The 13,838-nt window shown below is 51.1% G+C and overlaps 4 protein-coding genes across 4 annotated transcripts; 2 read left to right on the forward strand and 2 right to left on the reverse strand.

Annotated features, from left to right (window-relative positions):
* Nucleotides 1-128: 128 nt before the first annotated feature.
* Nucleotides 129-2,670, reverse strand: BKA67DRAFT_664324 (Dynamin central region-domain-containing protein; the record flags this gene model as incomplete). Its single annotated transcript, XM_046108355.1, has 3 exons — nt 129-440; nt 497-2,479; nt 2,572-2,670. 3 exons carry the CDS (start codon nt 2,668-2,670, stop codon nt 129-131), a joined length of 2,394 nt encoding a protein of 797 aa, XP_045953002.1.
* A 1,289-nt stretch (nt 2,671-3,959) lies between these two features.
* BKA67DRAFT_541452 (uncharacterized protein) lies at nt 3,960-4,955 on the reverse strand (the record flags this gene model as incomplete). Its single annotated transcript, XM_046100937.1, has 1 exon — nt 3,960-4,955. One exon carries the CDS (start codon nt 4,953-4,955, stop codon nt 3,960-3,962), a length of 996 nt encoding a protein of 331 aa, XP_045953003.1.
* A 2,307-nt stretch (nt 4,956-7,262) lies between these two features.
* Nucleotides 7,263-9,719, forward strand: BKA67DRAFT_105837 (WD40-repeat-containing domain protein). The gene is made up of 6 exons (XM_046094856.1): nt 7,263-7,458; nt 7,605-7,645; nt 7,771-7,868; nt 7,928-8,585; nt 8,688-9,274; nt 9,325-9,719. Exons 1-6 carry the CDS (start codon nt 7,415-7,417, stop codon nt 9,346-9,348), a joined length of 1,452 nt encoding a protein of 483 aa, XP_045953004.1. The 5' UTR covers nt 7,263-7,414; the 3' UTR covers nt 9,349-9,719.
* Nucleotides 9,720-11,466: 1,747 nt separating this feature from the next.
* BKA67DRAFT_664327 (UAA transporter) lies at nt 11,467-12,972 on the forward strand (the record flags this gene model as incomplete). The annotated part of the gene is made up of 4 exons (XM_046108356.1): nt 11,467-11,652; nt 11,717-11,742; nt 11,873-11,889; nt 11,951-12,972. 4 exons carry the CDS (start codon nt 11,467-11,469, stop codon nt 12,970-12,972), a joined length of 1,251 nt encoding a protein of 416 aa, XP_045953005.1.
* Between the last annotated feature and the right edge of the window lie 866 nt (nt 12,973-13,838).

Genomic DNA, 13,838 nt, shown 5'->3' on the forward strand with positions numbered 1-13,838 from the left:
CAGTAGTCCTTCTAGTTTTACAGAGTTTGAGAAATTCAACAAAGGCGAGTCCCATTTCTGACATGTTTGCAGCCCAAGCGACACCCACGTGTCTCCACAAAAAGTTTCTAGTACAAGATGAACGGCTATTATAACACTTCGCCAATGATTTTGGCCGCCTCGCGGTAGGTCTGCAACAGCTTCTCGCACTTCTCACGCTCCTTTTTGATACCATCGTCCTCGTACAGCAACTCCTCAAACAGTGTCTCCTTGTAGAGCTCACTCACAAGGCGGTTTTGCACCACATCCTTGCTGTGGTTGACAAGAAGGTGCATGACCGCTTTCGGTACTTGATCAGCAATAGTCTCGCGGACGATGTTGAAGTAGGATGAAATGAGCGCGCGAATGAGCTCAGTCTCCATTGCCTCACGCTCTGTAAGAGCTGGCTCGGCATCCTGTCCCTCACGGTCATATTAGCCACAGATAATGATGAGATGATTTCCGACTTTTAACTTACAACTGTACCAAAACCGAACTCGGTTGTCCTTGGACTCTCTTCCTCACGAATTAATGATGAAGATAAGGCTGGTCGATGACTAATCTTCTCCTCGGTTCGCCGTATGCTTTGGCTGAAGGTCGCTTCCTGAGACTGACTGACGTGGCGTGGCAGTGCGCCTGGAGTCCCGGCGCCGCCAGGATGTTGAGGGGCACCGTCCTTGCCAAAGAAGTAAGTTAGGAAGCTATCCCGCGCACCATTGCCTCCGAGCCTTGCGGGAGAATCGGAGCGGCCATTCACGGCCGCTACTAGACTTCCAGCACCGTTCTCCCGGACTGCTGGCGACATGCTTCGCGTTCCCTTTGCGGTCAGTTTCCGAGAAGCAAGAGTGTCGCCTTTCTCTGTTGCTGCGTCTTCGTCGTCTTCCGGAACCTCGGTTCCGTTGGCTCCCAGCTCCTTGAGCCGTCGCTTTTCCCGCCGCGCTCTCTCATCCTCGATTAGCTTCTTGCGCTCTCGGTCTTGTTTGTTGGTGACAACATGGCTCATTGCCGCTGCTGCGCCCAAAAAGTTGGGATGGTTTGTGTTGATGTAGGCGCGCTGGATAGAGATCAACGACTCGACATAGTGTGACGCAGGTCCTAATCTTTCCCTGAGCAAATCGGAAACCACTTCGATCAGTTTTCCCTGTAACCTCGGGAAACGTGATAGCTCGTTGGAGCCACAGGTATGGCATATTTTGATTAATTCCTCGTAGACGAGCTCGACACATCGCTGGCTGGGCCCTTCCAGCATCTTGATCTGCGGCTTCACAAGAAGATCAAAGGCCATCTCAGGGACGAATAGACTAGGACGAGGTCCGGTCGAGTTGCGGATGGCAGTCCTGATATCGAGAGCTGAAAGGTTCGAGGTGGGGTCGATAGTTTCGAGCGAGCTTCCAAAGACAGAGTTGAAGATGTAGTAGATGCGGGCGCCTCCTGACAACTGCTTGGTTGAGATCTCGCTGGAAGTTCCATCGATGGAGGAAATGAAGGAGGAGGCAAATTTGGTCATGAGTTGAAGAATCATGGAGCCCCGATGCTCCTTGCCACTGAAGTGATTGTCTCCGTAGGTTGCTAATTCTTGTTGCGTCTGGCCCATCAGTGTGTTCAGACGAGCCTTGATATCGGGCAGACGCTCTCGGATGTGGTGCATGAGGGTTTGGTTCAGGGTCTTGGCCAAGAACTGAGTACCGCAACGATTTGCGATATTGCGGTAGGCAGGGTGATGCTTAAAGAAGTCGTTCTCCGCCTGCAAAGCCTCCTCCATGGGCTTGTTGCCCGTGATGTCTTGCTGTGACCTGTTGACGACACCGATGAAGCCCAGCTTAAGAGGATAGACACGGCCGGAGAGAATATCCAGCGCATTGGTGCCATGGTCCATGAGGTCGACCTTGGTCAGGACACCGACGGTGCGGCGGCCCAGGGGGTCGACATGTCTCGCAAGTTTCAAGGCTTCCGAGTTGACGAGATCGACATTCGCAGGGGACACTGCGAGGATAATGCTGTTGGGCTTTGCGATAAACTCTGAGATCAGAGTTCGTGTCTGCTTCTCGATATCGGCAGGCTGATCACCAATTGGCACCTTTGTAAGACCAGGCAGATCGACCAAAGTCAAGTTGAGGACATGCGGAGAGAAGATCTTGAGGTTGATGGGTTGTCTGACAATGCCCTTGTTGCTACCAGCGACCCGGTTGGTCTCGTTCTCGATTTCGCGCTTGACATCACCGAAATCCGTGAAGCGCCTTGAGGGGATGTGGTGAAACTCTGCCCACTCGGAGCGTCTGGCTGTGTTTGGATTTCTGAATGCATCAGGGGCCTCTGGTACGCTTTCATCGTCCTCGACGTTGATGAGCTGGAGGATGAGAGGGCGACGCGTGACGATGCCGCTACCTCTGGGCAAGAAGTCACGGCCGACGATATTCTCGAGTACAGACGACTTTCCGGCAGATTGCGAACCGACTACGACCTGAAGAGAGCAGCGTGGTAAGTATGCGCGGGTGTTTTGACCATGGGGGAGGAAGGAAAAGTTTGTGAGCTGGCTGTGTGAGGATGACGTACAATCTGAGGAAGGTCTAGGCTGTCGGTGCCGATGGTGTTGAAAACCAAGTCTTGCAACTGGTTGACGATGCGAAGCAGATCATCGCCTAGAGCTGCCATGGTGTCTGGTTTGACACAGGCACAGACACAGACCGAAGCTGCGTCTCTCGTGGTCGCAGAATCTCTATTGGGCGACGGCAAGACAGAGGTTTCCCGAGAAGAACGGAAACGAGGAGAAATGAGTGACGCAGAGTTGCTTGCGGCTACAGCAGGCAAAGGCGAGGCGAGGCAAGGCAGGGCAAGGCAAGGTTGCAGACTCGAACTTCAAAAAGCTGCCACGGCTCTAATAACCTAGACTAAGGTTAGACTTCAAATGGCACTTGTACTTTGGTCGGGGGCCCCGGGCGCTTCAGGAACCGGTTTATCTCTGGCCTGGAAATACAATTGGCCAAACGGTGCCTCCAAGTTTTGATATGTGCAATCGCCAGCTGTATGGGATTTTCGCCTGCCGGGGACTGATGGAAAGATAACCGCCAGTCGCGAGAAGACTGCGAATGAAAACTAAAAGCAAAAGTTTTGAAAGCAGCAAGACTACATATGCTGTTACCGTACTGTGCGCTGCACACCCATGTACATAATAAGTTAAGACCATGCCGTCCAGGAGCCAGGAGCCAGGCGTCGGCGACAGCACCTCACAACCTACTGTACATAGCATGAGCTCAATCATACACAATCTTCAAGCTGAAGCGTGTAGGCAACCCCCCGTACGCTGCTGCGGGTACCTCCCCCGTCGTACCTGGCTTGCCTCTGCTTGTCCAAGAAGATAAGTAAATGTGCATTTCATGCGCCCACCTTGTCCCGGCTCCACACAGTTAGCTTCGAGACGACCATTCATTTCACCTCCATTATGCGACATCGATAGGAGGTTCGTCACTTGCTAATATCCATCACAATTTGATATTACTGCTTATAACAACCTACCGGTAACCATCAGCCGTGCTTATTGCAAATAACTCGCACCCTCGCTCAGCGTGTTTGCTTTCCATTCATATTTACTCCATTATTCAAACCATACACGGGACACTTTTGGCAAATAGCATCGGGCTATACTCACGTCGTCATGCTCTAAGTGATACTCGAACTGAACATCAGGAAGCAAGAGGAGGAGGAGGATATCACCCATGAAACAACTTATTCGAATGCACGCTCGTCGTTGTTCTGCGAAGGTGTCGCCATGACTGACATTCCCACAATACCGTGTGGATGAACCAGATTGATTCCATGATTTATTGAATAGACCGTGTGCCAAGAAAAGTAGTCCGTGACATCACCAGTAAATTCGGGCTCGAGTATCACACCCTAAGGCTCGACCTTCTGATATACATGCCATGTTGGGTCCTGCCTTGCCATTAGTCACCACGAACATGGGCGAGGATCTGTCGTAACCTCAAGATAGCCGTGGCTTCTGATGGTGTAGCCTCTCGTCCACTTTCCTGAATGTGACGAGCCTCTTTCTTGGCCTCCTCGACGAGCGACCCTAGATCACCCCATACCTCGTCAGTATAGCGAGATAGCACATTACCCCATTGCTCAGCCCAGAGATTGCTGGCTTCCTGAACGTCCGATGTACCCAAATGTTGCAGCAACTCATTATGGCCCCAGCTCGATGCACCGTTAGATATGTACTCTGGGACGAAGTTCAATAAATTCGCCCAGTCTGAAATGTCCTGACTGCTTTCACCTGAGATGACGTCGCTTCCGAAAAGAGCCTGCCTCAAAGACGCTTCATCTTCCTGACTCAGCGATGGCTCCGGGTCTGCTTGCAATACATCATCGTACGCAGTGTCTAGTAACTTGACGACCTCCTGGCCGTCATTGTTCGCAAATCGACTGTCATGGAATGTTTGTGTCATTTGGGGAGCAGAGAGTGGTGTGTTATCCTCGAGGCCACCAATGAGTTGGGCACTACTGTCGATGCTAGACGGGCCAGACTTGTCGATACCGTCCAGAAAACGAGAGAATGCGGCTTCTTCTCTTTGCACATAATCGTATGTCTGCGACGCTCGGAAGCTACTGCCAAGATCCGTGCTGGAACCTGTCTTTGCTTTGTGCCTTGACGCTTCACCTATTGTAGACCGCGTGGTTGTATCGGATGCGCCTCCTGTTTTCTCTGGCCCTAGAAGTCGAGTCTCAGTGTCTGGATTGGACAATAGGCTGTTACCCAATGCCACGGCCGAGCTTGCGAGGCGTGACACGACAGTGGTATCCGTGGGCAGTTTCTTCGTTGGTGTTCCAGCCGCATCAAGGAGATTTTTCTCAGTGGTGTCAGTCTCAACAGCCAGTTCTCTACCCTTGCCTTTCCTGTTGATCGACCCATGCGCCAAATGAGCATTTGGTTTTTCCATAGTAGTGTGTATACGAGTTTTGGTATATTAGAGTCGTACACTGGAAGTGAGAAAAGCCAGCGTGCAATGCATGCATAGGGTGACATAATGGCAACAAGCAAAGCCATGTTGGACTAAAAAGAAGTTATTGGGGCTCGGATACTCCATTGGACGCCAGCCGGACAACCTCGGGTGATCAGATGGTGTGCTTCCGGAGCAGCTATATAAGTTCTCTAAATAGCTTCGTGATTACTATAGAAACGGCAGAACCAGGTTCTATCCTCATGATCTATACTGCAATACTTGTCGTCCTCGTAGTTTGCTGTGTAAATCTGCACATGAAAGTGCCAAGGCGCATGGCATGTGACAGTGTCAAGCAACATCGGCGTGGAAAGGCCCCATGGCCTTTGACTGCCAATCTTGGAAGTAGATATAGTACATAGAGTCTAATTGGAGCACCTCTTTGCGAGCTCGGCTATGATGTCAGACCTTGTTCCCGAGCAGCGCGGTTCCTCAAGACTTTACCAAACGCATGCTCCGGGGTGAGCGTACCTGCAAGGGGCATAAATCTAACAGAGCAAGAACCGCGCGTTGTCTCAAGGTACTTGATAGAGACAAGATACGGTTCATATCTGGAGGGCATGTGAAACGCTGAGGATAATCCATGATATGTCACGTGCGATGATGCCGTCGAGTCCAGGTACTGACGTTAGGGACACAAAGCCTCACAAACAAGCAGATATTTGAAGAACGAGGCTTATCAAATCATAATACGTCGCATGGCAGCAACACATCTACAGAACCGGTGACGATGGTCCCTCTTGTAGAATAGAGTGCCCTCTGAGTATACAGAGTTGAGTAGCCACATTACAGGCCCGGGTATCATAGTGTTTCGTTAAACAAGAAATACCTGGAAAGAGCCCCTGGGCGTCCTCGACTGACAAGTCGTGACTTGATGACCAGACGGGGTGATGGTGTGCATCCGTACAATCGAAAGAGCCTTGATATGCTATTATTCGTGCATCAGTTGAAAGACTGACCCCGCCACCTTGCCCTAGGGAGAGGGGAACCTGGTTATGTCATTTCATGTTCCGGAGATTTGGGCTCAGCTTTTTCGCCGCAAGAATAGACTTCAGCCAGGCACTACAATAGCCCTCGTGACCTGAACTGGACATGGAAATCCAACCTCAAGGGCTACCTCCAGCCATGCCGGGTACATAGCTTCTGAATTCAGGCTCCACGTTACACTGGCAATTGAGTCTGACTTGGGCCCAGGTGCTTGGATTTCTTCCTTGTTACCATGTACTTCCTGCTTGTTTGGTTGAAGCCATTACATAGTCTATGTAGACCTGCACTTCTAGATCAATACCAAACCTCCAGACTTTTTGTACATCCCAATGATTGATTAAGATGTATGATCTCAGCTCATCTGGTGTTATTAAGAACCCTGAAGCAGATCACATAATGGAAGTTGTGCAGTGTTAACATCTCTTTTCTTTTTCTTTCTTTTATCTTCTCCTTCCTCTGTCTTTCCTTTGTTTGTTTCTAAATTTGGCAAAAAGTTATAAGTTTGTAATACCTCGCTTGGGGAAACAAAGGTCATGGCCGGTCACAGTCTGTCATCATTGGCAATAGATCGATGGTGTTGCTCAAGCACACTTGCAGCGTCAGCGAAACTTTGGGGCTTCGTCACAGGGCGTTACATACTGTCCAGAACACCTGGGAGGGGGAAGGGGGCAGACTCGGAGTCGACAAACGGGAGACTCTGCCCCCAACCGACTACATACATTACATAGGTAACCTAGTTAACATTAGCACCAAGTTAAGTACATTGCATATTGAAGGCTTTAAGCACTCTGTACCTCAAAGAACGCCACTGCAGCGACATTACCAAGCAAGTTACCTACCTAACATAACCTAGCCTAGCCTAACCTAACCGAACCTTTACTTCCACCTAGACTGCACTACACTACACTGCACTAACTGACTAACTTACCACGTACACTGCGCTGCACTGCACCGCCCTGCACCACAGACAGTACCTATCATACTTTGCACCACATCATTTGCACAGTAGACCTGACCTTCAAGCCTGCTGCTCTCCTGCTGCCCTGCAAGATCCACCTCACCACCGTCTCCGTCTGGTCTCCGTCTTCACCACATACGACATCGAACCTCCCACCCACAACACCAAGAACAACCACCCTGCCCGTGTGCCCAATCCCTGCGACCCCCATTGTTGACTTTCCGCCATCTACTAACACCACCCATCAGCTCGACCAATTTTTTGAGCCCTTTGTTCGACTCGCATTGCCTACCTCGATCACCCTTTGACCGACAAGTCCATCGCGCATCCCATCCTATCGACCCCCCGACAGGAAGCTCCCACTTGTCGCCCAGCTTACCCCACGACCAACCGGCCACTCTGACCAGGATCACCTCGACCTTCATCACCCTCAGGCTCACGCATTGTCACAACCATGGTGGATGTAGACTCGAACTCTCCCACGTGGAAGTTCACCCAGTAAGTTGCCGCCTGCTGTGCTGCTCTTTTTCTTCCGCTTCCGCTTTCGCTTTTGCTTTTGCATTTCATTCCCTCCAACCTCGTTTCATTCCATTCCATTCCCTTCCCTTTGGTGCCGAGTCTCGTGCTAACTCGCATTCCTTCAGGTGCTTTGGTGACAAGGGAGATGTTGAAGACATTACAGAAGGTGAGTACTCGACACCTGCTTGCCACATTCCGGGTCTGATGGGCCTCAACTGCATCGAGGCCCGAGACGCTCGAGAACAATTGACCACATGTGAGCTCCCAAGTGCTGATTCCTAAGTCTTGCAGCCGATATCATCTCGACTGTAGAGTTCGACCATACTGGCAACTACCTTGCCACGGGAGACAAAGGCGGGCGGGTCGTATTATTCGAGAGGAACGAGACGGTTGGTCCTTGGTACTGTTGTATCCGCCATGACATTGAAAGCTGACAGGCCGTCTTCAGAAAAAAACTTGCGAATATAAATTTCATACCGAGTTTCAATCGCACGAGCCCGAGTTCGATTATCTCAAGTCTCTGGAGATCGAGGAGAAGATTAACAAGATCAAATGGTGCCGCCGGCAGAACGCCTCACATTATCTTTTATCCACGAACGACAAGACAATCAAGCTATGGAAGGTCTTTGAAAAGTCGCTGAAGGTCGTGGCCGAGAACAACCTATCCCATGACCTGACGCCCGGAAATGCGCTCAACGTAGGCGGAGGCGCTCCTAGAGTAAGCCCAACAGCAGCACACTTCAAGTCTGCTGGCGACCTCAAACTGCCTCGTTTGACACATCACGACACCGTCGTTGCAGCCGTCCCACGACGCACCTACGCCAACGCTCACGCTTACCACATCAACAGTATTTCCGTCAACAGCGACGGCGAAACCTTCATCAGCAGCGATGACCTTAGGATCAACCTGTGGAACCTCAACATTCAGGACCAGAGCTTCAACATTGTAGACATCAAGCCGGCCAACATGGAGGAGTTGACCGAGGTCATCACTGCCGCAGAGTTTCACCCCATGAGCTGCAACTGGTTCATGTACGCAAGCTCCAAGGGTACCATCAAACTAGCAGATATGCGCGAAAGCGCTCTCTGTGACCAGCATGCCAAGCGTACGTTGATCTTATTATCGTTACCATGAACACCATCATCATCACCATTGGCCTTGAAACACGTAGTACACGGCCGAGACTGACCACTGCTACCCTTGACAGTTTTCGAGCAAGAAGAAGATCCGTCCTCCAGGTCTTTCTTCTCAGAGATAATCTCATCCATCTCCGACGTCCGCTTCTCCCATGACGGTCGGTATATCCTGTCGCGAGACTACCTGACGGTCAAAATCTGGGATGTGAACATGGAGCGCCAACCTGTCAAAACCATTCCTATCCACGAGCATCTTAGACCGAGGCTATGCGATACATATGAGAACGACAGTATCTTTGACAAGTTCGAGGTCGTCTTCTCCGGAGATGCCAAGAACGTCATGACGGGCAGTTACAACAACAACTTCATGATATACCCCTCAGATCCCGACAAGGAGATGGAGGTTGTACTGCAAGCCGACAAGTCCGCATTCAAGGCCAAGAAGGTTGGCGTGGCTACGCCGATTAATGCCTCGGGCAGCCCCTCGACCAACGGCGGTAAGAAGGGAGGATCTCGTGCTGCAAGTCCCGCTGGTGCTGGCCAAGGGCAACGGATGCGCAAGGAGACGGACGCCGACCAGATTGACTTCAACAAGAAGATACTCCACATGAGCTGGCACCCCTTCGAGGACAGCATTGCCATCGCCGCGACAAACAATGTGAGTATCTACGTGACCAATTCCTAACTCGTCGGCTTATCTTTCGACAGCTCTTCGTTTTCTCGGCGCTATAACGGCACCGCTGCCACCGCGTTGGCCTCTCATCCGGCATGCCTTATTCCAGTTACCATAGCACGTAAACGATGAGAAGGGAATGCAGTGAGGTCGACTCTTCCCGACCTACTGCCATTGAGTTCGCTACGGTAAGGGAAACCAACTCTTTGGCATGAAACTGGAAGCAAACAGGCAGTGGGCTCAACCTGTGATGTGTTCTGTTCCGCACTGCTCAGGGCAGGATTATGGATGACGGCGAGTAGTATGCCGCCTGTGTTTCATGCCATCACATGTGCATAGGGAGGATGGATTTAAGTTCTTTATGAGATGCATGAAGCGGCGGCATGGTGCAAACGACTCGGGAGCTTCAAACACAGGTTTTCCTCACCACGAAGCTTATGGTGCGACCGGGGTGACCGTCAGGGGTCTGTAAAGGGGCCTCACCTTTAATGGTATGCATACAGTACAATCTATAGGCCACTGAAATGACCATCACTAGACAAACAACGTAGCAATGATGTTCCTGCTAGACCTTTGCATTACTGACGTGACACGATATGTATACTTACCGTCAGGCGCGGCGGAGGGAAGGCTGGAGAAGCGCTGGAATCAAACAGAGCTCATGATATGTAAACTCGTGGCCTGTGAGCTGATGAGTGCATGGTTGCGAGTATGCACGCGAGAAATCTACCTGTCTCATTCCGAGATAGTGTTCTTTTCCGTTGTCGTATCTTTCCACACGCGCGGGCACTGCTGGTGAGATGCCGGCGCAAATATGTGCATCGCATACCGGTAGTATTACATGTGAGGTGGTGTGCGGGTGTCTCGTGCTTCGGTTGTTCTACATTATAAGCATTTTTGTTACGTGGAGGGGGGGCAATCATGAACGTCTGGCGGGGTTCGAGAAGGCGTCGTACCTGGAGAGGTTAGCCAATGGCGAGACTAGAGCACCCCTCCATCGAGTGTTCTCCAGGAGCAGCGGGCCGCGAGTTCGTCCAGGGGTCCTGAATACAGATATTGGCTCCGGCACTTGAAGATTTGGGCTGCTTGGTCAGTATGCTTAATGCTAAAAATGACATGTGCTGCGCCGGGTGGTCGGTCACTTGGCCTTGTATGCAAATGATGTGTGCTAGCCCCCACCCAGGTCCGGTTAGAATCTCAGCACGAGGTGCTGGAGATTCTCCGTTTTGTACCAGTAGTAGGTGTTCTAGAGGTCTGCATGATGGTCTTGTTTACAAGCTACACACAAATGAGAAAGTGCAGACATAAAAGCAATTGGACGCATTCGCTGTGTGGTGGGTTTTAGCAGTGTGAGGTTCGGTGATTCGAAACATGCAAGCGTTTGTGCAGATCACAAAACCTGATTGTTTTCTAGAACTTGATCCATGCCGTATGTAAAATAGGAAAAATAGAGAATAGAGAAGAGAAACGGCGACACCATGTAGTAATGCAATGGACCCAATGACCAATGGTCGCCAATGGTCTATTTGGAGTTGCATACGAGGTTACTCTACGTTCATGTGTGCACATGTATGCTAGAGTACCGGGCAAACGTTGTACTTCTCATGGGCATCAGCCCACTTTCCTGTCAAGAAATACTTCCAATACCACCTGTGGACTACATCCCCCTAACCTTGGACTACTTGGACGTTGATGTCCACTACTTTGCCTCAAGGCGAGCTTGCTAACTAAGTTAGGGTGCTAATAATGGAATATCAACTTCCGAGTGAATGCCAATTGCAAAAGCCCATTGAATTCTCCCTCACATTACCCTGTCGCATTTCACTTCCCTCTTTTCCTGGGGTTTGAAAAAGTTAACACTGTCTGTCCTACAAACAGCCCTGCTGTAGACTGACTACTGCGCTGCTCCCAAAATAAGACGAGACGGTTGTAGACCATCTTAAGTTACATTACAGTATAGTAAGCTCCCTCGCGCATGCCTTGCAACCGTGGAACGTGAAACATTCCACCGCCACCCCCCGTGTCCTCCCAAGTCCGAACTCCCGATCACATCACGACAACGCGCGCCCGCCCGTCTGTTTTCAATCCTGACACGCAGCTCGATGACGTCCCGATCAACGGCGAGAAGGCGCCAAACACTACGAGAAACCCACGCCGTACAGCACAATGGTGACACTATGACGCCCAAGGTCATCAATGCCGGGCCTTCCCTCGAGAAGGCCCAGATGTACGGCATAACCGACCAACGGCCTGCCTACTCCAAGCTCATGGGGCTCGCCGGCCGCATCTTCATCGAAACAATCCCACAATGGCTGGCTGTAGGAGCCATGCTGAGTTTGATATTTGGAGGATGTTGTTCGAATGTAAGAAGACGCATTCACAAACGCAGACTGTAGAGACACGCTTGGGCTGACGCGGGCATCGCAGGTCTTTGCACTTGAAGCAATCATCAAGTGAGTCACACCCGGTCAACGAGAAATAAGAAGAAAATAGAAGAAAAAGAATTGGTGCACTCGCGGTTCGTCGAGGCCAGCACCAGGTGTGGTTTGGAAAGCATCTCGCTAACATGAAACCAACCTCAAGAGTCGAGCCTGCTAGTGGTACGAAATAACCACATGATCAGGGATTTACTTAAAGCATGCGCTCATGTTGGCCTTATAGGAACACTTCTTACCTTTGTCCAGTTCCTCTTCGTCGCCATCACGGGCTATATTTCCCAGTTCGACTCTTCGCGCCCCCCTTTCTTTATCGCACCGAACAAAGTGCCCATCCGTCGCTGGCTGATCAACATTGTCTTGTTCTTCAGCATTAATGTTCTGAACAACCACGCCTTCAGTTACGACATATCCGTGCCCGTACACATCATCCTAAGGTCCGGCGGCAGCATTACGACCATGATCGCGGGAAGCTTGTGGGGGAAAAGATACTCGCGCATACAGATCGTCGCTGTGCTACTACTAACCGTGGGAGTCATCACCGCCGCTTGGTCGGATGCGCAGTCCAAGGCAAGGCAGAAAACACTCGGGGTCAGTGAGCAAAACCAATGGCTAACTTTTGACGTTCAGGACAAGACAGGCCAAGGGCCAAGCGAGTCTGCATCAACCTTCAGTACCGGCCTGATCATTCTTTTCGTGGCACAGGTGCTCTCGGCCATCATGGGATTGTATACCGAGGAGACTTACAAGAAATATGGCGGGCATTGGAAAGAGAACCTGTTCTACTCGCATCTTCTCTCCCTGCCCTTGTTCTTGCCTTTCAGCGCCTCACTCTACCGACAGTTTATACGACTCGTCAACAGTCCACCGCTTACCTTCCCGGCGTACGTGGACCAGCTGGCCGTGCCTTGGAACGTTCCCCAGTCACTGGGCGACAGCTTAAAGCATATATACATACCAAGTCAGGTCGTGTTCTTGATGCTCAACGTGCTTACGCAGTATGCCTGTATCCGTGGTGTCAATCTGCTGGCGGCAGCATCGTCGGCTCTCACTGTCACGATCGTGCTGAACATTCGAAAGCTAGTCAGCCTGTTGCTGAGTATCTGGCTATTCGGGAACAGGCTCGCTCCTGGTACCCTTGTTGGAGCGGTTGTGGTTTTCTCGGCTGGCGCACTGTACTCGCTGGACTCTGGGGGCCGATCCAGGGCTCCGAGACACAAGGCTGCCGCGGCCAACAAGGCTGGCTAGTACCAGACCAGAGCAGGGCAGACGGAAGCAGATGGGGAGAGGCAACAAGACTAGAGTATATAGACAGAAGCGGAGCAACAAGCAATGGGGAATACGCAGCATGAGTGGGTCTGTGAAGGCAAAGTCGCCTGTCTGTCTCTCTGTGATTTATGCAATGCGCTGCATTCAACATCGGTCGCCGAACATGTTTGCAGCAGGTCTGGGCAACATCTGAAGACTGGTTACGTAGGACCGAATGCGACGACTGGACCATGCGATATTGCATATGCTCCCAAATCGACAGGCTGGGACTGAGAGAACCCTTCCCAAGTGCAACTACTACGTGGTCATACAAGGCACATGTCGGCATAAGTGTAAGCACGAGCGAGGCTCTAATGGCCATGTTCTGGCAGAGCTTACAGAGTAAGTAGCAAGTGTGTGTATATTGCATGCCTGCTTATGTAACGGTATAGCTTTCTCTCGGCGCCTCAAGGATATGGCCTCCTGCCCCTCCATTTTTACACTCAAATGTGTCCTTCAATTAACGCGTCAAGGGGGGAGGGGCAGCCCCAGCGCGTCAGAGCTCCCCGAAATTGGACCCGACCTTTGTGAGGTGGGCTGCACATGGTTGTGTGCAGAAGTGCTGTATTTTCTGCACTACACTACGGGTTACAGCAGGTCAGGTCCCGCACCGGCACCCCAGCTTTCTCACTTACAGTACATACAGTATATACATGCATAGCAGAGTCTTGGACAGTAGTATAGTTTGTACTGCAGAAGGGCACGTGGCACTAACAGAGAAACGTAACTTGGGCTAGTGGACAGGTTAGTTGAGTAAGTTACGTACAATCGCCAGTAATTCAGACCGAAGACTTCCCCATCCCCCA

Source organism: Truncatella angustata, assembly GCF_020726525.1.
Source record: "Truncatella angustata strain MPI-SDFR-AT-0073 chromosome Unknown BKA67scaffold_10, whole genome shotgun sequence".
In the NCBI taxonomy this organism is placed as follows: domain Eukaryota; kingdom Fungi; phylum Ascomycota; class Sordariomycetes; order Amphisphaeriales; family Sporocadaceae; genus Truncatella; species Truncatella angustata.

What these genes read in the sequence shown, in the direction of transcription:
- BKA67DRAFT_105837 (XM_046094856.1), top strand. Translation starts at nt 7,415, where the DNA reads ATGGTGGATGTAGACTCGAACTCTCCCACGTGGAAGTTCACCCA. An exon ending in CCCACGTGGAAGTTCACCCA is followed by an intron (nt 7,459 to 7,604) that starts GTAAGTTGCCGC and finishes GCATTCCTTCAG; the next exon opens with GTGCTTTGGTGACAAGGGAG. An exon ending in CTGTGACCAGCATGCCAAGC is followed by an intron (nt 8,586 to 8,687) that starts GTACGTTGATCT and finishes TACCCTTGACAG; the next exon opens with TTTTCGAGCAAGAAGAAGAT.